Genomic DNA, 27,399 nt, shown 5'->3' with positions numbered 1-27,399 from the left:
GGGTTGAACTTTGCTCTTTCGGCCCGCCTCTCAACTGTCAATCAACTGTTTACTAACTATTTTTTTTCCACACCACACACACCCAGGAAGCAGCCCGTGACAGCTGACTAAATCCCAGGTACCTATTTACTGCTAGGTAACAGGGGCATTCAGGGTGAAAGAAACTTTGCCCATTTGTTTCTGCCTCGTGCGGGAATCGAACCTGCACCACAGAATTATGAGGCCTGTGCGCTATCCACCAGGCTACCAGGCCCCTGTGTCGTGCAGTGTGATTTGTGAAATGTCCCACCATACACCACTCACTTGGCAGGGAACTGGTTGATTAATGATTTCTCGATTGACTGATGAAGATTAAGCCACCCAAGAGGTGGCACGGACATGAATAGCCCGTAAAAGGATTACTCGTTGTTTATTGTTGTTTTAGATTCAGCTACTCATAACAAAAAGTTCCAAGTAGCACGTGCTATGGTGAGCTCGTAATGATTACTCGATTGATTGATAAATATTAAGCCACCCAAAAGGGCATGAATAGCCCATAAAATGATAAGCATAAAACATCCACTAGACAGTGTGTGACATTGTAATTGTCAGGATTAGGCTGGGATATCGATATCTATGGTAGGTGGCTGCAGGTAATGAATCCCCCCCAATGGGGAACATTCCAATTGTTGTATTTTCTCCCCTGATTCCATGTATGACTAGCCATCCTGTGAGATGGGAATATTAGATGAACTTATAACTAGTCTTTGAACAAGTCTATGTGAACAACAAGAGCTTGGACATACTCTCCAACACTATATCTGTGATTGCCCTGTTATAGGTGACTTCAAACCAAATGGTATGAGGTACTTTGAGCTCTGTAATTACTTCATAAACTCAGGAATGTTGGAAGATATTTTTGTGCTGTACCCAGATTTTGCTAGCGGGGGCTAATTGATCAGCCTTACATTTCATGTTCTCTACTGATTTTTAGTCAGAGTTGATTTGTTTTTGTATTGAGGCTGGTATTTTCTCCCCTGATTCCATGTATGACTAACCATCCTGTGAGATGGGAATATTAGATGAACCTATAACTAGTCTTTGATTTACACTAATCTTTCATGTAGCTTGTTAATAAAAAAAACTTTAAATTAACTAATATTTTTATTAATATTTTGTTTTAATATTTCTTATATAAATAAATACAAGAATTAAAAGCTTGAACAATAACTCTTAGTTGGTATTTAAAGATAAATATGCGTGTCTTCAACCAATGAAGCCAAAGTCAACTCTGAACACTCGGAGATTTGTTTACAAATGCAAAGCACATGACAATGAAAATATTCTGTTAATTACGTTGCATTTTATTCGTAAAATCCTTCGGTGTCTGAACCCTAAATACACATGGATATGACAAGGCACCATATATTAAATATTTGTTTATTACAATAATTAACATTAGTATATTATTTATGAAAGACAGTGCAGATATCAATATTTTGGCAGTTGTTAATTTCCGTTGAGTATCGCTCAGGCGCGAGGTGCCATCTGTCGGCAAAAGGTGAAGGCTCCAGCGGGCGTCGTCTGCACGTCAGCTGTGAGGATGGTGGAACACCTCTGACATGACGCTCGGGGGATGTCTGTGTGAATGGTTAATGAGGTAAGACCCGACCTTCAATGTGGTAAATTTTAACGCGGTCAAGATATATTACGGATGGGAGTGCAAGTCGGAGGACTGAGCTACGTTAGGTCGTTATGAATAGGTGGATTTCAGAAGAAAGATATATATATTTTTTTTTGTCATTGATGAGTTATGTGTTCAGAGCGTCATTGTTGCCTCACGTATGGAAATGGCAAGCTTAATGGCTAAATAACGAGCTGTTTCATATATTTTTAGAATGATAATGATAAAAATCTACAACTGGAGAGATATTTAAGTGTACATATTGTACTTGTGGTATCCCATACAGGTCGCAGTCTTGTAGTAGTAGATGCAGTTCATAAACCCTTTGTTAGCCACTACTGTAGTTTACTCACTCGTGTCTTACTTCACCTTCCTACCTCCTCTAACATATTTTGTCGTGGTGTGTTTTATATTTACATGCATGAAATGGCTTGAGCTGTCAGTTCAATAGCTTTTTCAGTGTAGTTTTGGTTTTAGTGTTACAAATATGTCAACTAGTGGGGCTAGGTATCCTAAATCTCCTTGGTTCATTTTCTGACTTAATTTTTAACTTACTCTTACCTAGTCATTTACCGAAATTATTTAATTGAGTTATTAGTAGTTCTTCAGGTCTTTTTAATTATACAGTCATTACTGAACTATCTATAGTTATTAATCATTAGCTTAAATTTGCCTATGTTTATTATTCAACTTTTCTTTGATTTCATTTATTACCTAGGTTGCCTAGCCTCGCCATGCTCCCTTACTCCATTGTACCCCTGGCTTTGCCTGCATCTCAAATTGCAAATTGTTACTTACAGTGTACCTGAGAGTACTCGTAAACAATCTACCTCATTTTTTCGTTTTTTTTTCATTTTTGCTCAATTTGTTTTTTTTTGTATTTTTTGTTTCTATATCTTGTGTTTTGTATAGTCCATGTTTACATGTTTTTTCTTTAATCTCATTAACTGCCTAGGTTGCCTAGCCTAGCCATACTCCCTTACTCCATTGTACCCCTGTAAGCCCCTTTTGTGTTTTTGTACAGTATTGTGTATATATTTTTCCCTATTTTATAGCTTATTTCTACTTATTTCTGATTCTACAATCAGCTTTTTTTATGCAGTCAAGTATAGACCCAGAACTTAACCTCTTATCCACTATCTATGACGATAATCACTTTAATGATCTAAATTGCAGATATTTTGCAGCACATGATGTAAACAATGTATTAACTCATAATCACAATATCTCTGTAATCAATTTGAACATTAGATCCCTAGGTAAACACTTCGATGATGTTAGTGCCTTGATTGAAACTATTGGCAACAAATTCTCTTTTATTATACTTACTGAAACATGGTTGAAAGAGGATACTACTCAACTCTTTAACATGCCTAACTACTCAGCAATTCACAACTGTCGTCAACTTCAGAGAGGTGGTGGCACTGCTCTTTACTACCACCAAGAACTAACATGCTTAAAAGAAATTAGAACTAGAGACTGCTATGGGGAGTATATCTTCGCCAGCTTCAGAGTCAAGGGTGCCGAGTCTGTCCTGTCTGTGGGTGCAGTCTATAGAATTCCCAACACTGATGTGTCTGTATTCAACTCAAACCTTAGAAATCTAATACTTGATAACAGACTGAACAAAAACCACCTAATTATCGCAGGGGACTTTAATATTGACCTCTGCGAGCCAGAACACCCTACTGCTGTTAGCTTCCTCAACTGTATGAATTCCTGCTTCCTCATACCCTTAATCACTAGACCTACTAGAATCACTGATAGCACTGCCACGACTCTAGATCACATCTGGACCAACATAACCTCTCCGCTTACTTCAGGTATAATCACCGACAGCACTACAGACCACTACCCCACATTTCTCTTAACTAACATTAGCAAACCACCTCTTGAAACAAGGGAGTTAAGCTTTAGGCTGCACAATGAAACTGCTATAAACAATTTTATAACTGCTGCTGATAATGTCAACTGGGAGTCCGAGTTAGGTAACATAGGGGACATCAACCTAGCAGTGCAATCTTTTCTACAAACAACTCTTAGCCTTTATAACACCCACTGTCCTAGGCTTACAAAACAAGTCACAAGCAAAAGGCTTAACAATCCTTGGCTTACAAAGGGAATACTGAAATCCATTAACAAAAAACACGACCTTGAGAAGAAGTATAGGTTAGGAATTGTCTCCAAAGAATTCTCAAAGAATTACTCATTATTGCTATCTAAGATAATTAGACGAGCCAAAACTAAATACTACGAAGATAAATTTACTCAAATAAAGAGCAACATTAAACAAACTTGGAGCACAATTTCACAAATATTGGGATCAAAGAAATCTTTAAATAACAAACCGACTCTCCTGTCTAATAACGATGGTCAGCTTTCAGCCTCTGATTCTGCTATTGAGTTCAATAGGTTCTTCTCTTCCATTGGTTCATCCCTTGCAAATGATATTCCATCTTCCAGTACTGACATTAAGGACTATCTTACAGGTAACTATCCACAGTCTCTGTACCTAAAGCCTATTAACTCCACTGACGTCAATGAGATAATCCTTTCCCTTAAAACCAAGTCTGGTGCCCTTGAGGAGATACCAACTTTAATTTATAAAAAAGCCTCCAGATCTTTAGCCCCTGCTATTGCTTTGCTCTTCAACAAGTCACTTGAACTCCAAACCTTTCCAGATATTCTAAAAAAAGCGAGAGTAACGCCTGTCCACAAATGTGGTGACCCCACAGATGTTAACAACTACAGACCTCTATCAATCCTGCCAAACTTGTCAAAAATTTTTGAAAAACTTATATATAAGCAGCTTTACTCATATCTAGCCAAACTCAATATACTTAGCCCTTGCCAATATGGCTTCAGACCCAAAAAAAGCACTAACGATGCACTTATTAGTATGCTTAACTCGATTCATACAGCTCTTGATAAAAAGGAGTTCCCTGTTGGGTTATTTGTGGACCTGCGTAAAGCTTTTGATACTGTCAACCACCATAACCTTCTTCTTAAATTACATCATTATGGAGTCAGAGGACACTCCCTACAATACCTCGAGTCCTACCTTACTGACAGGCTCCAATATGTTTCTGTGAATAATACAATTTCTCCCACCCTACCCATCAACATTGGTGTTCCTCAGGGCAGCATACTTGGCCCTCTCCTCTTTCTCATCTACATTAATGACCTTCCAAATGCCTCCCAACACCTCAAACCAATTCTATTTGCTGACGACACAACCTTCATTTACTCCAGTCCTGACCCTCTTGCTCTAAATGCCACAGTAAATACTGAGCTAAATAAAGTCCATCTTTGGCTAACTTCCAACAAACTCACCCTTAACATTGACAAAACTTTCTATATTCTGTTTGGCAATAAATCCTCTAGTCATATAAATCTCAAAATAAACAATACCCAAATTTGTAACAAATTAGATGGCAAATTCCTTGGCATTCTCATTGACCACAAGCTGAATTTCCAGGGACACATTCTAAATATATCAAAAAAAGTTTCAAAAACTGTGGGCATTCTTTCTAAGATCAGATATTATGTACCACGCCCTGCCCTGGTGACTCTCTATTACTCCCTTATATATCCTTATCTCAACTATGGTATTTGTGCTTGGGGTTCTACTACCCAAAATCACTTACGTCCTCTAATTACCCAACACAAAGCTGCTATTAGAACAATATCCAACTCTGGCCCCAGACATCACTCGGTACCCCTACTCAAATCTCTGAATATGTTAGATATTAAGTCACTGCACATTCTCTCATGTGTATTATACATATATAAAACGCTAAACTATAATGCCAATCCTGATCTTAAAAGCTTCATAGAAGGTTGTAACAGAACCCATGAGCACCACACCAGAAATAAATACAGTTTTGATATTCCTAGAGTACGTCTTAATCAAACTAGAAATGCTCTGCAAATCAAGGGGCCCAGAATGTGGAATGACCTTCCCAACCATGTTAAAGACTGTACCTCTCTCAACCAGTTTAAGATAAAAACTAAACACTACCTAATAAATTCCCTGTAATCTACCTCACTCCTCTATTGTCAACCCATGTCTGTTATTTTCTTTTTTATTAATCAACACTGTTTGTCAACCTATTGTATTTGTGCTGCTTTTTCAGTCATGTTCCCCCTTTTTTTATCTTTATTTGTATTTGTTCTCAACACTTTTTATTCTTTATGCTCAATTAGTATTAAGTTCTAGATATTAATGTTTTCTTGCCCGAAACGCATTGCGTAATAGTGGCTTTAGGCATTGTATGTACTAGCTCTATCTATATATCAATCCATTAATGTAACATCACTTGTATGTATATACCTTACCTGAATAAACATCTGAATCTGAATCTGAATCTGAATATATGCCACTAGCTGAATAATATATTTTCAGTCTGTTTTGGTAAATATATAAATTATTACTGTAGTTTTTATTAAATTGACTAGTTACTATTTTATAGTCATAGATTGCACAAGTACTTTCAGTTGTAAAAAACAAATACCGTTTCATATTTTTTCAAATTTATTCAAGCTCTTGTAATGCTGTAAAAATGGATAAATAAGAATGTTAAATATAGGCATGGGAGAAAGTTAATGGTGAAGAGGCTAGCAGTAGTAGTGAGGGGGGGGGGGGGCAAGAATAATTTTAAAGTCTAGTGGGGTGAAATATTAAAAAGGGCTAATGTGAATATGATGTTCATAGTGTATGAATAATGCAAGAGTTAATAGGAGTTAATTGTGTAATCGGTGACAGATTTCATATTAATATAGGTGTAAGTTAGTGTTGTGTAATGCCACCTTGGTTGGTTTAATATATATACAGTGCATGGATGAGGTCAGTGTTAAAAGTAAATATTGTAATAAATTATAATATCATGGAGATGTGAAGTACAAAAGTCAGTAAACTGCAAGTTTGAGGAGAACATGCTGAGATGGTTTAAACATACAGTACTCTGTTAATGGATAATGGAAGACTAGTAAAGGGTGTATTCAAAATAAATTTAATGTAAGAGAAGAGGAAGGTGGGAAATCATGGTAAATAACTGTGTGACAAAGCTGATACAAAGCTGGGCAGCAGCAGTTTATAAAGAGAGTGAATGTATTTGTATATAGAACATATGACAATTCATGAGGAGTGCTGTACATTTGGTCTTATCAAGTGTTGGGGTGCTGCTGAGGATAAATGCTGGCATGTAATTATGAATGGACTAAGTATATATTTATAATTATTTTATTAATAACTATGAACTTTACAATATTACTCACTATTTTTCTCCAGGCTGATGCTTCCTCACCCCCATGATAATGTATGTATGTATGGAGGATGTTGGGTAGAGTGGGAGAAAGGTGGAGAGACAAGAGAGGGAGGGAGACAGGTAGAGGGTGTGGAAGTGGGAAGGAGAGAGGGAGAGGAGGAAGTTAGTGGAGGGAGAATATTGGTGGAGAGGCGAAGAGATGGATGCGATTGGGAGAGGAAAGGGAGAAACCCAATCACAGCCCACAGCCAGGGTCAGATCATGACTGTGTCAGTCATTTTGCACAAACACATTTTGGAAATGTTTGTTTAGTGTTTCACTCATTTCCTTTTCATTTTCTGTGAATCTGTTCCCCTTTTTTCAGCATCTGAATTTTATCCTTTACCTGTATTTTACTTTTAATGTAATGAATTTTAATGAATAATTGAATTTATTGCTTTTTATTTACTCTTTTATATCTACTATTTTATATCTCTAATTTATTTACTTTTAATGAATTTATTGAATAGGCCTGGTTCTGTTTTACATTTTTCTGCTATACCTTACTCAAATTTAATTTCTGCTTCTCTTTTTCACTGCTGTGTAATTGTTTCTTGCTTCGTAGTATTGCTGGTATGTGTGCCTGTTAGTCTCCGTTTGTGTGTGCATGTATCTCACCAGTGTGAATATGAAAGATGTAGTTTATTTAATATAAAATTTGTGCTATATTTTCAGTGAGGATGAGCATCAGTGGATTCCAGATATCTCTTAATTAACTCAAAATTAGATACCACTATCAACTGTCATCAGGATGCTTGGAATTCTCTTGTGGAATATTTTTGTATTTGCTGCGGGTGCTGTGAGCGTAGTAGTTTCAGCATGGTGGTGGTTAACAACACAAAGTCTGCCAGAACCAGAATCCAAAAAGCCATCAATAACAGACACTAACCTGCCAGAAGAACTAGTAGATAAGCTAAAGCAAGGAGATGGGTTCCACCGTCGTGAGACCTGCTTGGCACTCAACTTAATACTCCAGTTCTTTTTCCAAGTAAGAGTACAGTACAGTATTCATTTGTTTATATTGGATATACTGTACTGTACTATATAATGAAGTAACCTATTAGTTTGCTCACTTATTGCTTGATGTATATTCTGTCTTGACTCCTTCATTGATACTTTCTTATAAAAATGCACATTAATTGCCAGCTTGGTACTGTTTTAATATGCTTTTAAGCTGACTTCACTATTAATTTAAAGACTATTATATTACATTAATAATATTTTATTTATTAAAATAAAGATTCAGATTATAGTGGTTACCTAGTAAGTACAGTATTTGTATATTTCATATACTGTAGTCACTAATTATATGCAAAAGTAAAACAAACGCGCACCGAATGTCCTCATAATAGCTCATTACATTTCAGAATAATCTCTTGTTTTTTTAATAGCTGTAACTTGAACAGTTTCAAATGAAACTACAGTACTTAAACATATCAATTAGAGAATCATTTTACCCTGAAAATAATTCTTTTTGCCCATTTTCTGTAAACAAATTACACCACAACACATTTAGAAGTCAACAATTATGCTTTTGTCATATTTCACATTATGACATTGTAACTGATGAATCAATATGACCTTGAGAGGAATAATCAGTCCGAATCGGAGTATTCTGCCTGCCTAGATTCTTAGTCATAAGATTCTGATGAATACCCCCCCCCCCACATTCTCCTCTACACATCATCATCCCCTTTCCCCCCCCCCTCCTTACTGTCATCTTCCTCACTCTCTTCAGTTGATCACTCTGGTTCCTCTGAATGTGAGGAAGCTGATTTTGCCCTCAAACTCCCAGGTCAGGACATCTTTGATATAGGATAACTTGATGTTGGATGTTTGGAAGCCATACTGATATATGATTGAGCTGTAGTTTTTGAGGAGGCTCTGTAGTGACCTTAGCTCATTTTCCTCAAAGATAGTCAGTCTGGTGTGGCCAAAAAAAAGATAATCCGAGCCTCGTGCATGCATGGGAGTTTATCATTTTCACTCATTTTCTGGTGTGTAACTATGTGCATCTTTCAACCAGCATTTGTTGTGATATCTGATCTCAATTGCTAAGAAGTTATCAGCTGCATAATCGATCACATTGTTTATTGTCTCACATTTTCTGATCTTTGAGGGTCCCTGTGTGGCACTTGAAAGCTATCCATGCATGACTGTGCTAAATCAAGGATAGCTTATTCAGGATAATGGCTGACTCTGGCTTAAAGCACCACACACATTTTTTTTTTTTTCATGCATCAGCCATTCACTCAGTCGCAGGCACTTGGCAGGTGGAGCAGCAGGTGAGGGGAAAGCCTCAGACATGGTTGAAGACTTGAGATTGGCATTTCTTGACCTCTCATTTTTCTGTTTTGTCTTTGCCTATTCCAGTTTCTTGGCATTCCATGAGGTCAACTTACATGTTTTATGGACATTTTCCGCTGGGATCACGATCTCAATCGATCATTGTGTAGATGTCTCCTGATGTGTCAAAACCTCTTCATTTGGAGGATGTTGATCTGGACAATTTCTTCAAAAAGTCAGATGTAACACAAACAAGGAACAACTGTTTCAAGCTCAACAAGCCACAATGTAGGACTGAGGACAGGAAATGCTTTTTTCACCCACAGGGTTATAAACCCATGGAACCGCCAACCTGCCGAAGCCGTAAATGTTAAACTGTTAAATTTTAAAGTCCACCTGGAAAAGATCATCAAGGCAAATGAGGGGAACCTTTGACAAGCCACAGTGACAAGCACTGTGGTTCGCACGCCCTCACCCTGGTGCGTTGAGGTAGTCTTTCCAATCTGTTCGCTGGTTTGGTCTAGTTTTCTCCCTTGTTTACTCATCCTCCACAGTCTGGTGTCCTGAGAGATTGCAGTACAGTACTGTACTTGTTTTAATTTTGGGTCTTTTCATTGGCTTTTTGTTTCACTTGTACCCGTTCCCACTGTAGGGTTCTATTCATGCCATTCATGCCACTATTACGTTTTACCTAGTGTCTTCGTGTGGATCATCCCCTTTTTGGTGTCCTCTCTTGCCCGTTCCGCTGGTGCCGAGTATTGGATTGCCTGTACAGTACAAGTATAGTATATAAGAGTTATTGGCATCAACTTCTTAGGTAAAGGAACCTAAGAAGTCGTTTGAAGATTCCTAGATGGACGAAATAATGCTGTGGTGCTGTGGCTAGTGCTGTGAACATCGTGAACAGCATTGAATCACTAATATTTGAACATTGTACACAGTCATTATCACACTCAGGCTCTTCTGTAATACTATCATGGCTAAATAATACAAGTTATATATATATTTTGACATTATTAGGTGATGCTGTGGTCACAAGCTGAACAGCAGTGCTGTGAATTCATCCTGCATGCGCCGGCCTTGGTTGCTCACTCACTACTGAGGCTCTCACACCCGGGAATGTGGACCACGATTTTTTTAAAGATGGCGTCTGTTTACAAGAGCCCTGAGGAAGCTGATATGAACCCCATGTAGCCGCGGGAGTTTTGAATGGAATGTGAAAAATACAAATACCCGGAGGCACATAGCTCACGCCAGACATGGGCCTGCAGGCGCGTTGCGCAGTTAAAGGGTTTACGGTGTTGACCTGGGGTGGCGAGGCAGGTCGGGTGAGGCACTTGTATTGTACTCACTCACGACCTCCTCCACCTCATTCTCCCCCCTCACTCGTGTCAGACCTCTATGTTAGGTCTTTCTCTGGAGCGTAGTCTAAATTATCATCCATCGCTCCATCATCATACAATATGTCGCGTATTTCCTCCTCAGAGAGTCGTTTTCCGTGTCAGCGGCCGACCGTGGAGCGGGAGCTCGTAGACGATGTGTCTGACATGGTTGCTTCCTTGAAACTGAGGCTCCCCACAGCCCTGGAGCATTCTGGGATTTTTTTTCAAAATGGTGGATGATCACTGGGGCTCTCAGGCATACATTTCGTACCCACGTCACTGCGCGCCAGTTTTGAATTGTACGCTATAACTATAAGATCCCTGAGGCGCGTTGCGCACCACCTGTTGAACGCCTAAAAGTACATTGCGTAGTGCAGTGGTTAAGGAGTTTCATACTGCCAGCCCTCTTTCTGTTTGAAGCTTTTCCCTTGGGCTCCTGTTCTTTATAGGCAGTGGGCGTGGACATTGGCTGTGCCCTGCGGCCCTCTGGTAGTGGCTCTCGGGGCTTAAGAGGAGCTGGTGTTGGGGCCTTGGGTACCTTTTTAACTCTGTGGCTACTTGGGCATTTTGCAGTGGGTCTTTCCTTGTGGGGTGTGTGGAGTTTTAGGGGGATCTTTCCTTGTGGGGGTGTGGGGTTTTTGTTTCCCCTTTCCCTGCTTGTTCCCTATGGGTGCAGCTCCCATTTGGGTCTAATTCTGCATGCATTGGGACTGGTGCCCTGCAGGTGCTTGCCTTTCATGTTCCTTTGTCATGGGTTATGTGGTTCTTTTCTGCTTCCTGCGTATTCCATTCCCAATTCGTTGTTGTTCGGGTTCTAGTGTCCCTGGCCTGCAGACATCTTTTGCAAAGCAAAAAGGTTTTGCACCTTTTTGTCATGTCCTCGCTCTTGTGGTGATGGTTTTAGACTGCTTCAGGCTTCTCTGGGATACCTTTCGTACTTGCTAGTTGTGCCTGCCCTTCTTGTGTGTGGGTTCATGCAGCTGCTCCCTTCCTGTCCATTCCAGTGCTCCTGGTAGCGAAAGCCACTTCCTAGCCGTCCACCTCTGGGTCATCTGGCTGTTTTGACTTTTTCCTTTGGTAGTGGCACAGGCTCTCCCAGCCTCCCTTTTTTCCTTCTGATGCATTGGTTTGCAGTGCCTCCCTTTTTATTGATGGTTCTCTGCCATTGGGTTCTATCCTGGAGGGCTTTGTTCTCCTTTTGTCACAGTCTGTTTGGGCTGGGGCCTTGCCAGTGGTGTGTTGGGGTAGGCTTTTGGGTGTATCAGTTGCCAGGTCTCTGGTAGCTCCCAGCCACTGGAGAAGTACTCATGTCAGAATACCTTACTTCTATAGAGCACAACAAAGTTGCAGTTACAGCTGCAAGAAAAATGACAAGCTGGATAACAAGAACCTTCCAAACAAAAGATGCCATGCCTATGACAACCCATCCTTCTGTTTAGATACAGTAGTACCTATTGTGACAGTTGTCAGAATTCATACGTTCTTAGGTTTTAGATAGTAGTATACTGACTAGTAAGGAATTCTTTTAAAATAAATAAAGCTAAAACATAAACTTAAATATTTCTTGGCCTAGTATAGCACACATGTGTACTATATTAGGCCTCAGATATCGCATACTAAGACTAGGAAGGTTAGGTTAGGTTAGTTTAGTTTGTCAAAGCAGCACAAGTAAAAAAATAAAGTAAAAAAATAGATTTCCAGTTTGTCCAACACAATAGTTCAGATTTCTACCTTCTAATTTCGTTGTACGTCGGTATATATACTATGGTCCTCGTTGTTACTAAGAGTACTGTACTACCAAAACAGGAGGATGGGCTGCCTATGATGATATTTTTTAAGACACAAGTGCTCTCAGAGAGTGGTATATTGTTGCACGCTAACAGCCTCATTCAAAGCTGGAGAAATTGCTGACCTGGAGAGTGTACAAAGATTCTTTACTGCTAGAATTCACTCAAAACATCTAAATTATTGAGACATCTAAAAGTTTTATATCTGTATTCCCTGTAGCACAGGCAGAAGAGAAACATAATAATCTCCACTTGGAAAATATTAAAAGGACTGGTTTCAAATCTGCTCACAGAAATACAGTAAGACCATATGAGACCAGAAGACATAGCAGGATGTGCAAAATAAGAGCACTGAAGAGCAAGGTTTAATAGACATACTGAGAGAGAACTCGATCAACATCAAAGGCCCAAGACTTTTCAACACACCTCCTTCGCACATATGGGGCATAACTGGCCGACCTCTCTGTGTTCAAAAGAGAACTCGACAAGCACCTTCAAAGGATACCTGATTAACCAGGCTGACTCATATATCAGGCTGCGAGCAGCCGTATCAAACAGCCTAGTGGATCAGACCAGCAACCAGGAAGCCTGGTCAAAGACTGGGGCCATGTGAACATTAACCCCCGGAATCTTCAACAGGTAGCCTCCCTTCCATTTGTGGCAGTCCTTCACCCCTCCCTGGGTGGTCAGTGATGGCTCGTCGGGTTTTCTTCTATTCATATTCATGGGCATTTTGTTTTTACTTTGGGCCGTATTGTGTCTGGTCGGCCTTTCCCCCCTTTTTGGGGGGTTCTAGTTTTTTTTGGGTGGGCTTCTTTCTTTTCATATCTTGGTCTCGTCAGCAGGAGCTTTTCCAGTGTTGGCTGTGGTGCCCTGGTCTTCGATGTTTGTGGCTGTCCCAGTTTTCTTTCGCCTCATGTTGTGTGGAGATGGCAGAGCCATTGCGGGTTGTGTTTGGGGTCGATGGTCTCGGCTCTATTCTGCTTCTTGTCTTGCATGCCCCCAGCCTGCTTTTGCACTACCTTGGCCAGTTTCCTTTTACCTAGCCTTCCAGTGTCCCCTTCGGTCCGGTTTTGCTTCTGGTTGGTGGGTTGGCATGTATCCTGCTCTCCTCTGGTGCTTGGAATTTTATTCTTTCATAGGAATTAGTGAGCTTTGCCATGTCATATAATGACATGGGCAGGGATCACTAACTCCTGTGTGCTTTAGTAGCAGCCAGGAAAAGTATAAAATTTCAGCTGGGCAGCAATTAGTTGTTTCTCAAATCTTTCCTTATTAAAGCTGTTCATAGCATAGTGGTTAGAGCTTATGTCTCCTGCTCATGGGGTCAGGTTCAAATGTTCTAATGCTCAGGTGAATGAAATATATGTATTCTATAATATTTTATACTAATATACAGTGTGAATACTGTGTATACATACTATATCTTGAGTCATCTTGAGATGATTTTGGGGCTTAGCATCCCCGCAGCCTGGTCCTCGACCAGGCCTCCTTTTTTGTTACACACTCCCAGGAAGCAGCCCGTAGCAGCTGTCTTAACTCCCAGGTACCTATTTACTGCTAGGTGAACAGGAGCATTAAGGTGAAAGAAACTGCCCATTTGTTTCTGCTTCCACCGGGAATCGAACCTGGAACCTCAGGACTACGAACATGAAGTGCTGTCTACTCAGCTGTCAGGCCCAATTGTAACTATAGTTAAAATTCATGTACAGTATTGCTACAATGTGTCCAGGGCTTTCCAATAGCAACATGCAGCAATTGTGTAGTTACTACAGAGCCATATTAGGCCATGGACAAATTTATTTAGTACAGAGCACCACTTGGTTTCCGAACTTTAGTTTTCCGAAACTTCCAGTTTCCCGATTGGGGTTGGGGAGTCATGCTACCCGAACAAAGTTCGGGTAGGAAGGGGTCCGCCAAGCGTCACGCCGGCTTGTGGTGGTGGGTGGGCGATGGTCCAGTTTGCCCACTGTGACTTCACAGATTCACGGCCTATTATTCCGATTATTTTGAATTGCCATAAGGCTGGAATGTTCATTCTGTGCTTTTGTTTTACATATCTGCACAATCAAGAAACATCTGTGCACCATGTTGGCTCCAAATGCACGCATTGCGTCAGTGATGGCTGACTGGTGGGTGGATGGACGATGGAGTTTAGGTGGGAGGCAGTATATGAATGAGGGGGGGGGAGAATCAGTGAGAGAGGGGGGGAGAGAGATGCTAGGAGGGAGGGGGAGGTAGGGAGAGATGTTAGGAGGTAGGGAGAGATGCTAAGAGGGAGGGGGAGGTAGGGAGAGATGCTAGGAGGTAGGCAGGAAGGGATGGAAGTAGTAGTGAGAATTAGGGAGGGAAAGGCAGGCTGGCAGGCACAGGCAGGCAGGCACAGGCAGGCAGGCAGGCAGGCTAGCTTGCAGGCAGGGAGTGAGTGGTAGTCACGCGGTTGAACCGCGTGACCTTGAGAGATGGGATGTAGGGGGGCGGGTGGTTTGTTGGTGGTGGGGGTGAGACCGGCTCATTCCCGAAGATAAGCCTAACACACACTACCCGTTAGCATGGTGGCAGGGAGGGAGGCAGGCTGGCTGGAAAGGAAGCAGGCTGGCAGGCTGGGAAGGAGGCAGACAGGCAGGCTGGGAAGGAGGCAGGCAGGCTGGGAAGGAGGCAGGCTGGCAGGCTGGGAAGGAGGCAGGCTGGCAGGCAGGGAAGGAGGCAGGCTGGCAGGCTGGGAAGGTGGCAGGCAGGGAAGGAGGCAGGCTGGCAGGCTGGGAAGGAGGCAGGCTGGCAGGCTGGGAAGGAGGCAGGCTGGGAAGGAAGCAGGCTGGGAAGGAGGCAGGCAGGCAGGCTGGGAAGGAAGCAGGCTGGCAGGCTGGGAAGGAGGCAGGCTGGGAAGGAAGCAGGCTGGCAGGCTGGGAAGGAAGCAGGCTGGCAGGCTGGGAAGGAGGCAGGCAGGCAGGCAGGCTGGGAAGGAGGCAGGCTGGGAAGGAGGCAGGCTGGGAAGGAATCAGGCTGGGAAGGAAGCAGGCTGGCAGGCTGGGAAGGAGGCAGGCAGGCAGGCTGGGAAAGATGGAAGGCTGGGAAGGAAGCAGGCTGGCAGGCTGGGAAGGAGGCAGGCAGGCAGGCTGGGAAGGAGGCAGGCTGGGAAGGAAGCAGGCTGGCAGGCTGGGAAGGAGGCAGGCAGGCAGGCAGGAAGCGATATATGGGTGTTGAAGTGAGCCGTGAACCACGTGACCTTTGAGAGAGTGTAATTACCTAAGTGTAATTACCTAAGTGTAGTTACAGGATGAGAGCTACGCTCGTGGTGTCCCGTCTTCCCAGCACTCTTTGTCATATAACGCTTTGAAACTACTGACGGTCTTGGCCTCCACCACCTTCTCACTTAACTTGTTCCAACCGTCTACCACTCTATTTGCGAAGGTGAATTTTCTTATATTTCTTCGGCATCTGTGTTTAGCTAGTTTAAATCTATGGCCTCTTGTTCTTGAAGTTCCAGGTCTCAGGAAGTCTTCCCTGTCGATTTTATCAATTCCTGTTACTATTTTGTACGTAGTGATCATATCACCTCTTTTTCTTCTGTCTTCTAGTTTTGGCATATTTAATGCTTCTAACCTCTCCTTGTAGCTCTTGCCCTTCAGTTCTGGGAGCCACTTAGTAGCATGTCTTTGCACCTTTTCCAGTTTGTTGATGTGCTTCTTAAGATATGGGCACCACACAACAGCTGCATATTCTAGCTTTGGCCTAACAAAAGTCATGAACAATTTCTTTAGTATATCGCCATCCATGTATTTAAATGCAATTCTGAAGTTAGAAAGCATTGCATAGGCTCCTTGCACAATATTCTTAATGTGGTCCTCAGGTGATAGTTTTCTATCTAGAACCACTCCTAGATCTCTTTCTTTATCAGAATTCTTTAAAGATTTCTCACATAATATATAGGTTGTGTGGGGTCTATGTTCTCCTATTCCACATTCCATAACATGACATTTATTAACATTAAATTCCATTTGCCAAGTGGTGCTCCATATACTTATTTTGTCCAGGTCTTCTTGAAGGGCATGACAATCATCTAAATTTCTTATCCTTCCTATTATCTTAGCATCATCAGCAAACATGTTCATATAATTCTGTATACCAACTGGTAGATCATTTATGTACACAATAAACATCACTGGTGCAAGAACTGAACCCTGTGGTACTCCACTTGTGACATTTCTCCATTCCGATACATTGCCTCTGATTACTGCCCTCATTTTTCTATCAGTCAGAAAATTTTTCATCCATGATAGAAGCTTACCTGTCACCCCTCCAATATTTTCCAGTTTCCAGAACAACCTCTTATGTGGAACTCTGTCGAAAGCCTTTTTTAGGTCCAGATAGATGCAGTCAACCCAGCCATCTCTTTCCTGTAAAATCTCTGTGGCCCGATCATAGAAACTGAGTAAATTCGATACACAGGATCTTCCTGATCGAAAACCATACTGTCTGTCTGATATTATATCATTTCTCTCCAGGTGTTCTACCCATTTAGTTTTGATTAGCTTTTCCAATACTTTCACTATTACACTTGTCAATGATACAGGTCTATAATTGAGGGGGTCTTCCCTGCTGCCACTTTTGTAGATTGGAACTATGTTAGCCTGTTTCCACACGTCTGCTACGATTCCTGTACACAGGGATGCCTGAAAAATCAGGTGAAGTGGAATGCTGAGCTCAGATGCACATTCTCTCAGAACCCATGGTGAAACGCCATCTGGGCCAGCTGCTTTGTTCCTCCCGAGCTCCTTTAGCATATTTTCCACTTCATCTCTAGACACCTCTATCCGCTCTATGTTGTTCTCTGGAATTCTTATTGTGTCTGGTTCTCTGAAGATTTCATTTTGTACAAACACACTTTGGAACTTTTCATTTAATGTTTCACACATTTCCTTTTCATTTTCCGTGAATCTGTTTCCCATTTCCAACCTCTGGATATTATCCTTTACCTGCAATTTGTTGTTTATGAATTTGTAGAATAGGCCCGGTTCTGTTTTACATTTATCTGCTATCCCTTTTTCAAAATTTCTTTCTGCCTCTCTCCTTACTGCTGTATAATTGTTTCTCGCATCTTTGTATCGCTGGTATGTTTGGGGGTTTGGCCTCTTCCTATACTGATTCCATTTTTGTGTCTTTTGGTCTCTTGCCCTCTCACAATTTCTGTCGAACCAATCCTGTTTTCTGGTCCTGCATCTCTGTTTTGGTATAAATTTTTTTGTGCCTTTATCATATATTTCACAAAACTTGCCATACATCTCATTCACTTCCTTGCCTAGCATCAAGTCTGTCCAATTATACTCACTAAAAAAATTTCTAAGGTCACCATAATGTCCTCTCCTGAAGTCTGGTTTTTCAACTGCTTCAACCTCCTTATTTTCTTCCAGCTTATAACGCATTGCATACTTTATTCCCAAAAAGACATGGTCACTTTTACCCAAGGGAGGAAGGTACTGAATGTCAAATATCTCTTCCTCCTTCCTGGTAAATATCAAATCTAGCATGGAGGGAACGTCCCCTTCCCTCATCCTCGTAGCTTGTTTAACATGTTGATACAAGAATGTTTCCAGGATGAGGTCTACAAATTTACAGGTCCAAAAATCTTCTGTTTTAGCTTCATATGCTTCCCAGTCTATGGATTTCAAGTTGAAGTCACCGACTATCAACAGTCGTGATCTATCGTTATCCACTCTCGCTATAATCTCTCTCATTATTGTTATAAGACCTTCACGTTTACTATCTAGCTCCTCCTTTGACCATGTGCTGCTTGGCGGTGGACTATATGCATTTATCATCATTAGTTTATCATCCTCATAGCAGATCTCTAGTGCTATTATGTCAACTTCTTGTGGATTGGCAGTCATTATTTCCTTCACCTTTAGGTGTTCTTTTACCAGCACAGCAACGCCACCGCCTTTCCTAATTTTTCTGTCCCGTCTCCAAATTGAGTAGCCCCTTGGGAATATGACCTCATTTAAAATTACATCTTCAAGTTTTGTCTCCGTGAGTGCAACAATGTCTGGTGTCTGCAGCTGTATTACATCACTTAACTCCAGTATCTTCGATCTCACTCCATCTATGTTGGTGTATGCAATCTTCAGGAACTTGTTCCCCCTCTCCTTATTCTTCACTCCCCCTCTCTCTATTGATTTTGTTGGTTTGCCTTTATGTACCACTTTACTGGTTTGCCTACCCCTATCACTTTGTAGAAAAAAGAATTTATTTCTTCTTCATTCCTGCTCTCATTTAAATGTTTTGCCTCGGCGAGGTTCAGTTTCAGCTTCTCTCTATCTTCTTTTGAAAGATCTCGTCTTAACGACCACCCTTTCCCATCCTCATCACTTTGCAATTTTCTAGCATTCCTTAGTACTTCTTCCATCTGTTTGGCACCGTTTAGGGTGATCCTCAAAGGTCGATCTTTCCCTTTTACGTACCTGCCTATTCTCCTGTAGTCGCACACATTCTCTCTGTTTGTAAGACCTTCCACGAGGCCAACAATTTTATCTACTACTTTAGCTTCTTCTACAGCTCTTTCTGACCTAGATGTTATCGCCTTTTCTTTGCAGCCAAAAATGATCAGGGACTTACTCCGATCAACTGTGTTTTGCACCAACTTCGGGTTAGATGCCAATTCTTTCCTCACTTCCAGCCTAATGTTTGTTTTATCTTGGTTGCTGCAGTGTTTGACTTCCTTTACTGCTTCTTCTATTTTTTCCTTCTCCTTGGCCACTTGTGCATAAGTGAGTTGCATATCTTTCTTGCACTGTTCTATTCCCTGTGTAACTTCCTCCATCTGTGCTGACAAAAGCTGTTTCTCCTGTTGAATTTCCTTGCCTAACCTATTGTAGTCATTTATGTTTAAATTTACTTTAACTTCTTCCAAAGCTATTTTTAAGAGTTTATTTTCTTCTTCCATGGCTTTGCAATTTGTTTCCAATTGATTCTTATCCTTGCGCAAGTCTTTCACTAAACCCTCAAGACATAAAACTTTGCTATTCAAATGGTCATTACTTTCTTTCAATTTACTAATTATTTCTACATGAGAGTTCACTATAGTATCTAAATTTACCAACTTGTTATGTAGACTACTAATATCAATGCTTTCTTCATTGAATCCCTCAAAATCAAGCTCTGTTTTGTTTTTCCCCTTGCCAGTGGCCATCTTGAATGTTCTTCTCTGCACTGTAAACACTAGGGCAACTTTTTCTCATCCGATTTTTCACTTCCCTTAGCACTTTCCTGTTATCTCACCTATTTTTCAAGAGCACTATACCTTCATGTTCTGTGGGACACCACTCACTACCATCAACCTGTACTACAATACTTAGGATTGTTGAAATATGCTGGAGCTCCTCTGCTGCAAGATGATGTGTGTGTGTGTGTGTGTGTGTGTGTATGGGTTTGGGGTGGGGGGTGGGGGTGGTGTGTCGGTGGTGGGGGGAGAGGGGGAGGTGTGTCGGTGGTGGGGGGAGAGGGGGAGGTGTGTCGGTGGTGGGGGAGGGACCGGCTGACTCCGTAAGCCTAACCACACTCCACAGACCTGTGACCCAGATTTGTTTCTTAAATGTACAGTACATCATCGTATATTTTAGGCAGGATGTGCCTGCAGGCTGGCAGGAAACATCCAGAGGATGTTTGCCAGACGTCTTAATAATCAGTTAGGAACAATTAAGGACTTTTATAAAGCGGATCAGGACTTCACTTATTGATGAGTACAAACAAAACACGGTTGCATTTACGCCATGAACCTGACGATTTTTTTCCCTAGAGTTTTTTTTTTCATAAATTTTTCGGAAAAATTTCTTTTTACATTTCTAGTTTATTTTTTCCCCTCTATTTCTCGTATACGAACTTACATGTTAACCGACGGGTCTCGTCCCCAAGGGGTTCGGAAACCAAGTGGTGCTCTGTATTGTGGAATTTTCCCAGAGAGGCGGGTGCAAGTGTGGTGGCGTCACTCGTTGGTAGTCATTTTGACGAGAAAATTATAGTCTGTTATATTTATTTATTTCAAATATTGTATTTTCATTATGTTTTCTGTTTCAATACTGTAATTAGGTTTTAACATATTCATGTGGAATAATCAATAAAATTAATGATATATTACAACAAAAAGTGACCCCCATTTGTGCTTCATTGGGAACCATAACCCCTCCTTCCTTCACAATGCCAAAAAAGACTGAGAGGGTATCAGATGGCTAGGAACCTCCAAGCCAATGGGTAGTTGCCAATGACCACATTTTAAAATAATTAAAATCTAAAAAAATGAATTAATTTTCTCATAGAACACAGCATGCTTGACCTTCGTTTGGGTTGCTTCTGTGGAGAGCCCCGTCAGCTCCTGAAGCTATCCAGACTAATATGAGCTATATTAGTTTGGGGACATCAGTTATGGGAGTTCTGCCAACTGGGACCACGAGCCAAAACCTGGCCTCCCTCAGAGAGGTGCAGGGAGCAATGGCCATATGAGCAATCTGAATGTAGAATATGTCATGTCTGCCATCGACCGAGGTATACCCCCAGAAAGGTAGGCGTAACAATACAAACCTCCAACAGCTGAAAATTGCAACCTATATCCAAACAGAGCCAAAGAACTCCCCTTTCCCCCGAAGAATAAAAATAAACAAGCATAATAGTCATCCAACTTGCGCGCCCGCTCGTTAGCACCTTCCCCGCCTCAGACTGAGCCCACTCAGGCGAGCTGGCAGCTCAATTCTTGTGCACTGGGGGCACAAATTACCTTTGGCCTCGCTTTCCTATCTGGATTTTTGCCCTGTGTGGCTGTGCCAGCTGTGTGGGGTGGTTCTTCAGGTGTTCTTCTGTATGCAGGGCTGCATGCATTAAGGGCTAACTTCCCTTGACACCCTGTGAGTACTACCCTTGCATGTTCAGGGTTATCTTCTCTGGGGCTTTCGGGACTCACTCCCATCGAGGTCTTTGTCGCTTGGCATTAGCCTTGCCCTTGGGGTGGAGCGGGGGTCTTCGGTTTCCGTCCTGCCCTGGGTAGGGAGTGTTTGTTGCGGAGGTGGAGGTGCGTGGATTGAACAGTTCTCCAGTTGATTTTCTCATTGATATATACCACATTAGTGTGATTTCTTTGTGTATAAGACAATTTATGTTTGCTGTTATTGTGAATAATAAAGTATTAAGATACTATTATAATTAACACTAAGGTTAGAGATTCCACAAAATAAACTAGTCAATGTCTTTCATCTTTAAGTATCACAGTAGAAAACTTAATATTATTTGCTCAATTTCTTTTTATCATTTATATGTATGTCTTATATCTAAAATAAGGATTACTTCAAAAATGTGAAAATGCAATACTCATTATCTTAAGTTTACCCTTACATTACATGCTATGCTAATTACAGTAGTTGCTTTATAAAATATACAAATGCTGTTGTGTACCTACTAAGTAATCACTGTAATTTGATCCTGTATTTTTGCAAATAATGTATATTATTATTATTATTTTATTACTGTTATTATTGTTGTGATAAGTGATATATTTTTATTAAAGTGTTTTTGTCATTCAGGAAAAACGTCATGAATCTGGAATCATGCGTTGGCTCACAAACATTCTCACACTTGAGTTTAATGATCTTTTGAAGCATAAAGCTCTCTCCAAGTTCATCCACAATATGCAGGTAAGAAAGTCTTTAATTTTAAAATATGAACAAAGCTGATCTAGAATTTGAATTCATAAAGGCTTTTTTAATACAAATTTATCTCTATTCATGCCCAACATTGTGTTTGTGTATTTGCTGTTTATTCCACTTAGGCTTTCAGTCATTTGTCACAGAATATACTGTACTGTCTAAGCTTGGTAATCTGAATTATATTGGCCATTTGAGTCAGTCAAATATTCAACGTAGCCAAATTTCTTACTAGAAATATCCAAAAATTAACATTCACTATTTTTTGTAACAACCCTGTTACTCTCACTGTTTACCCATACATTTTCATATTTACTTTCTTACTCTTACCGTTTACCCAAAAACGCTGAATGCTAATTCGTTTGAGTTACCAGAATTAGCGCATTCATACAGTACAGTGGAACCTCATCTCGGCAAACTATATGGGACCAACTCAGATTTGTTGGGGGTAAGGGATTTGTTGCAATCAGAGATGCCTTTAGGAAACATTTTAGAGATGCAATTTTACATACTGTATGCAGTATCAACTCGATTTAATGCCCTCTTATTTACCAATCTGCCGATAATAACGACCGGTTTGGGAGACCGGTATCTGGATCCTCATATACCGGTCTGGCGGTCGATATAATCGTAGGTCAGTACTGTATTGGGTTTGTTTTAGTATTAGTAGGCCCTCACATGGCAACAGGCCACCAACCTCCAAGGCATTAAGGTAGGGATGGGATTGATGGAGGGAGGCATTGAGGGGAAATGGCAGGGAGGAATGAAAACAGTGAGGGTGTTGTGTTGATGGTGGTGAGGGAGGCAATGTTGGTGGTGGCGGCGAGGGAGGGAGTGTTGGTGGTGGTGGCGGCGAGGGAGGGAGTGTTGGTGGCGGCGAGGGAGGGACTGTTGGTGGTGGTGGTGGCGAGGGAGGTAGTGTTGGTGGTGGTGGCTAGGGAGGTAGTGTTGGTGGTGGTGGTGAGGGAGGAAGTGTTGGTGGTGGTGGCAAGGGAGGTAGTGTTGGTGGTGGTGAGGGAGGGTGTGTTGGTGGTGGTGAGGGAGGGAATGTTGGGACAAGTGTGTTTACTAGTTGTGTTTACTAGTTGTGTTTTTGCGGGGGTTGAGCTTTGCTCTTTCGGCCCGCCTCTCAACTGTCAATCAACTGTTTACTAACTACTCTTTTTTTTTTTTTTTTTTTTTTTTTCCTCCACACCACACACACAATTTGGTGGTGATGGTGAGGGAGTGTTGGTGGTGGTGGTGAGGGAGGCGGAGGAGGGAAGGTTTGCTGACCACGTGATGGTTGCCAAACCTCTCGCCCATATTGTATTAAAATTTTTAATCATAGCTGTAAAATATTTATGCCAAAATATGTTAATTTTTGTGTGTTAATATACATTATTAATCATTATCACGTTTTATTGTTTCTTGTTTAATAATTAAAAATTAGTTTTATTTATGAATTATGCACAGTTGGCATCTGCGAGCAGCCGCTGACAGACATGTCCGGGTCTATGCCTAGCCTCGACCCCGTTAGTAGCGCTTTCGACCCCGTTAGTAGCCCTCTCGACCCCGTTAGTAGCCCTCTCAATCCCGTTAGTAGCTCCCACCTCCACAGCCTGCTGTTCTCATGTTATGAGGAAGGCAGTGAGGGAGGGATGGAAGACATTGAGTAAGGGATGGAAGGCATGGAGGGATGGGAGGCAGTAATGGAGGGAGGCATTGAGAGGGAGAGGCAGTGGTGGAGGGAGGCATTGAGAGGGAGAGGCAGTGATGGAGGGAGGCATTGAGGGGGAGAGGCAGTGATGGAGGGAGGCAGTGATGGAGGGAGGCATTGAGGGAGGGATGGGCAGCAGTGATGGAGGGAGGCATTGAGGGAGGGATGGGAGGCAGTGATGGAGGGAGGCAGTGAGGGAGGGATGGGAGGCAGTGATGGAGGGAGGCATTGAGGGAGGGATGGGCAGCAGTGATGGAGGGAGGCATTGAGGGAGGGATGGGAGGCAGTGATGGAGGGAGGCATTGAGGGGGAGAGGCAGGGAGGGATTGAAGCAGTGAGGGAGGGAGGGTGGTGGTGGTGGTGGTGGTGGGGGTGAGGGAAGAGTGGTGCTGAGGGAGGTAGGTGTTTGGTTAATATGGTTCACTTGTTGTTTGGTCCACTTGTCCACTTACGTGAATGATCCAACTTGTCATATGAAGGAATTATTAATTTTAACCTGTGATAGAATGGGCACTAACACAGGATCTAACTTGGAACGCAATTACACAATGAACTTTATTTAATTTTAGTTATACAGTATAAAATATATCCTACCTAAATGTTAATTGAAAAATTACTGACACTTCGGAAATACCGGAGCCCCGGAAATAACGACCTAGGTATAGCCCCCATATAGGCCATTAAATAGAGTGAATACTGTATACTTTTATTTTGTCAAGACCAGAAAAAACATTGCATCACCTGTTTCTTTCTTCTAACATTGTGTCCATCTACAAAAATGACTGAAAAACCAGCATTGATTGTAATAAAATGCCTATTTCTCGGTGAGCCCCAAAGGCTCCCTGCAGCTATTACAGTACACTGATTCAGTGCCTTACTATTAGGTGCCATCAGTGACAGAGATCTTATTGGCCTACCGGTAACCACGAGCCAGAACCTCACCCTCTCAGAGAGGCGAAGGGAGTAGTGGCACCATGAAAACCTTTAAATTTAAGGTTTTCATGGTGCCACCACCACCACCACCACTGTTTGGGGGAGTTCTTTTGGCAGTTTTGATGCTATGGTCTCGTTCTAACCATGCAGTAGTTAGTTTTGCTTTGGTGTCTTTCTGGGTGCTTCCCTAGTAGTGGCAGACATGAATAACTTGAAATGTAAGGTTTTCATAGTGCCACCACTCCCTTCACCTCACAGACGGGGCCAGGTTTTGGCTCGAGGTCCCCGTAGGCCAATAAGAACTCAGTCACTGATGACACCTAATAGTATGGCATTGAATCAGTGTAATTACCTAAGTGTAGTTACAGGATGAGAGCTACGCTCGTGGTGTCCCGTCTTCCCAACACTCTTTGTCATATAACACTTTAAAACTATTGATGGTCTTGGCCTCCACCACCTTCTCACCTAACGTGTTCCAATCGTCTACCACTCTGTTTGCGAAAGTGAATTTTCTTATATTTCTTCGGCATCTGTGTTTAGCTAGTTTAAATCTATGACCTCTTGTTCTTAAAGTTCCAGGTCTCAGGAAATCATCCCTATCGATTTTATCAATTCCTGTTACTATTTTGTATGTAGTGATCATATCACCTCTTTTTCTTCTGTCTTCTAGTTTTGGCATATTTAATTCCTCTAATCTCTCCTCGTAGCTCTTGCCCTTCAGTTCTGGGAGCCACTTAGTAGCATGTCTTTGCACCTTTTCCAGTTTGTTGATGTGCTTCTTAAGATATGGGCACCACACAACCGCTGCATATTCTACCTTTGGCCTAACAAAAGTCGTGAACAATTTCTTTAGTATATCGCCATCCATGTATTTAAAAGCAATTCTAAAGTTAGAAAGCGTAGCATAGGCTCCTCGCACAATATTCTTTATGTGGTCCTCAGGTGATAGTTTTCTTTCTAGAACCACCCCTAGATCTCTTTCTTTATCAGAATTCTTTAAAAATTTCTCACATAATATATAGGTTGTGTGAGGTCTATGTTCTCCTATTCCACATTCCATAACATGGCATTTATTAACATTAAATTCCATTTGCCAAATGGTGCTCCATATACTTATTTTGTCCAGGTCATCTTGAAGGGCATGACAATCATCTAAGTTTCTTATCCTTCCTATTATCTTATCATCATCAGTAAACATGTTCGTATAATTCTGTATACCAACTGGTAGATCATTTATGTAGACAATAAACATCACTGGTGCAAGAACTGAACCCTGTGGTACTCCACTTGTGACATTTCTCCATTCCGATGCATTGCCTCTGATCACTGCTCTCATTTTTCTATCAGTCAGAAAATTTTTCATCCATGTTAGAAGCTTACCTGTCACCCCTCCAATATTTTCCAGTTTCCAGAACAACCTCTTATGGGGAACTCTGTCGAAAGCCTTTTTTAGGTCCAGATAGATGCAGTCAACCCAACCATCTCTTTCCTGTAATATCTCTGTTGCTCGATCATAGAAACTGAGTAAATTCGATACACAGGATCTTCCAGATCGAAAAGCATACTGTCTGTCTAATATTATATCATTTCTCTCCAGGTGTTCTTCCCCTTTAATTTTAATTATTTTTTCCAATATTTTGACTATTACAATAGTCAATGATACCGGTCTATAATTAGGGGGGTTTTCCCTGCTTCCACTTTTGTAGATTGGAACTATGTTAGCCTTTTTCCACACATCAGCTACAACTCATGTAAACAGGGATGCCTGAAAAATCAGTTGAAGTGGAATGCTGAGCTCAGGTGCACATTCTCTCAGAACCCATGGTGAAACTCCATCTGGACCAACTGCTTTGTTCTTATTTAGCTCCTTGAGCATTTTTTCCACTTCGTCTCTAGACACCTCTATGTGCTCTATGTTGTTCTCTGGAATTCTTATTGGATCTGGTTTCCTGAAGATTTCATTTTGTACAAACACATTTTGGAACTTTTCGTTTAATGTTTCACACATTTCCTTTTCATTTTCCGTGAATCTATTTCCCATTTTCAATCTCTGAATATTATCCTTTACCTGCAATTTGTTGTTTATGTATTTATAGAATAGACCTGGTTCTGTTTTACATATGTCTGCAATCCCTTTTTCAAAATTTCTTTCTGCCTCTCTAATCACTGCCGTGCAGTTGTTTCTTGCATCTTTTTATCGCTGGTATGTTTGGGGGTTTGGCCTCTTCCTGTATTGACTCCATTTTTGTATCTTTTGGTCTCTGGTCCTCTCGCAATTTCTGTTGAATTAATCCTGTTTCCTAGTTCTGCATCTCTGTTTTGGTATAAATTTTTTTGTGCCTTTATCATATATTTCACAAAACTTGACATACATCTCATTCACTTCCTTGCCTAGCAACAAGTCTGTCCAATTATACTTGCCAAGTGTGATAGCTTCTGGGAGCCTCAAGGGGCTCCACCCAAGAAATGTGATTAGAACCATATTCCCAGGGGCAAATATCCAAGTGTAATGTTAATTCAATATTAAATCAGCACTACCAAAGTTGATTCAACATTGAATTAACATTACTCTTGGATATTTTGTCCACCGAGTTAAGAGAGTTACTATTAATACTAGTATCTAATATTTCCAATGATCTATGGGCTCATTTCACTAAGTG

The 27,399-nt window shown here is 41.4% G+C and overlaps 1 protein-coding gene across 3 annotated transcripts in view; it reads left to right on the top strand.

The window, feature by feature from the left end:
- The first annotated feature begins 1,516 nt into the window (after positions 1 to 1,516).
- The window catches only part of LOC138370890 (PDZ domain-containing protein 8-like), a 213,436-nt gene continuing 187,553 nt past the window's right edge, over positions 1,517 to 27,399 (top strand). For all 3 annotated transcript variants that reach the window (XM_069335534.1, XM_069335533.1, XM_069335532.1), the window contains exons 1-3: positions 1,517 to 1,639; positions 7,645 to 7,957; positions 21,988 to 22,098. In XM_069335534.1, the coding sequence (XP_069191635.1) occupies positions 7,721 to 7,957; positions 21,988 to 22,098 (348 nt within the window). In that variant the 5' untranslated portion in view covers positions 1,517 to 1,639; positions 7,645 to 7,720. The remainder of the gene's footprint in view (positions 1,640 to 7,644; positions 7,958 to 21,987; positions 22,099 to 27,399) is intronic.

The sequence above is a fragment of the Procambarus clarkii genome, chromosome 33 (assembly GCF_040958095.1).
Source record: "Procambarus clarkii isolate CNS0578487 chromosome 33, FALCON_Pclarkii_2.0, whole genome shotgun sequence".
NCBI classification, from domain to species: domain Eukaryota; kingdom Metazoa; phylum Arthropoda; class Malacostraca; order Decapoda; family Cambaridae; genus Procambarus; species Procambarus clarkii.
The sequence above is the reverse complement of the archived record's forward strand: the minus strand, read 5'-3'. Positions and strand labels throughout refer to the sequence as shown.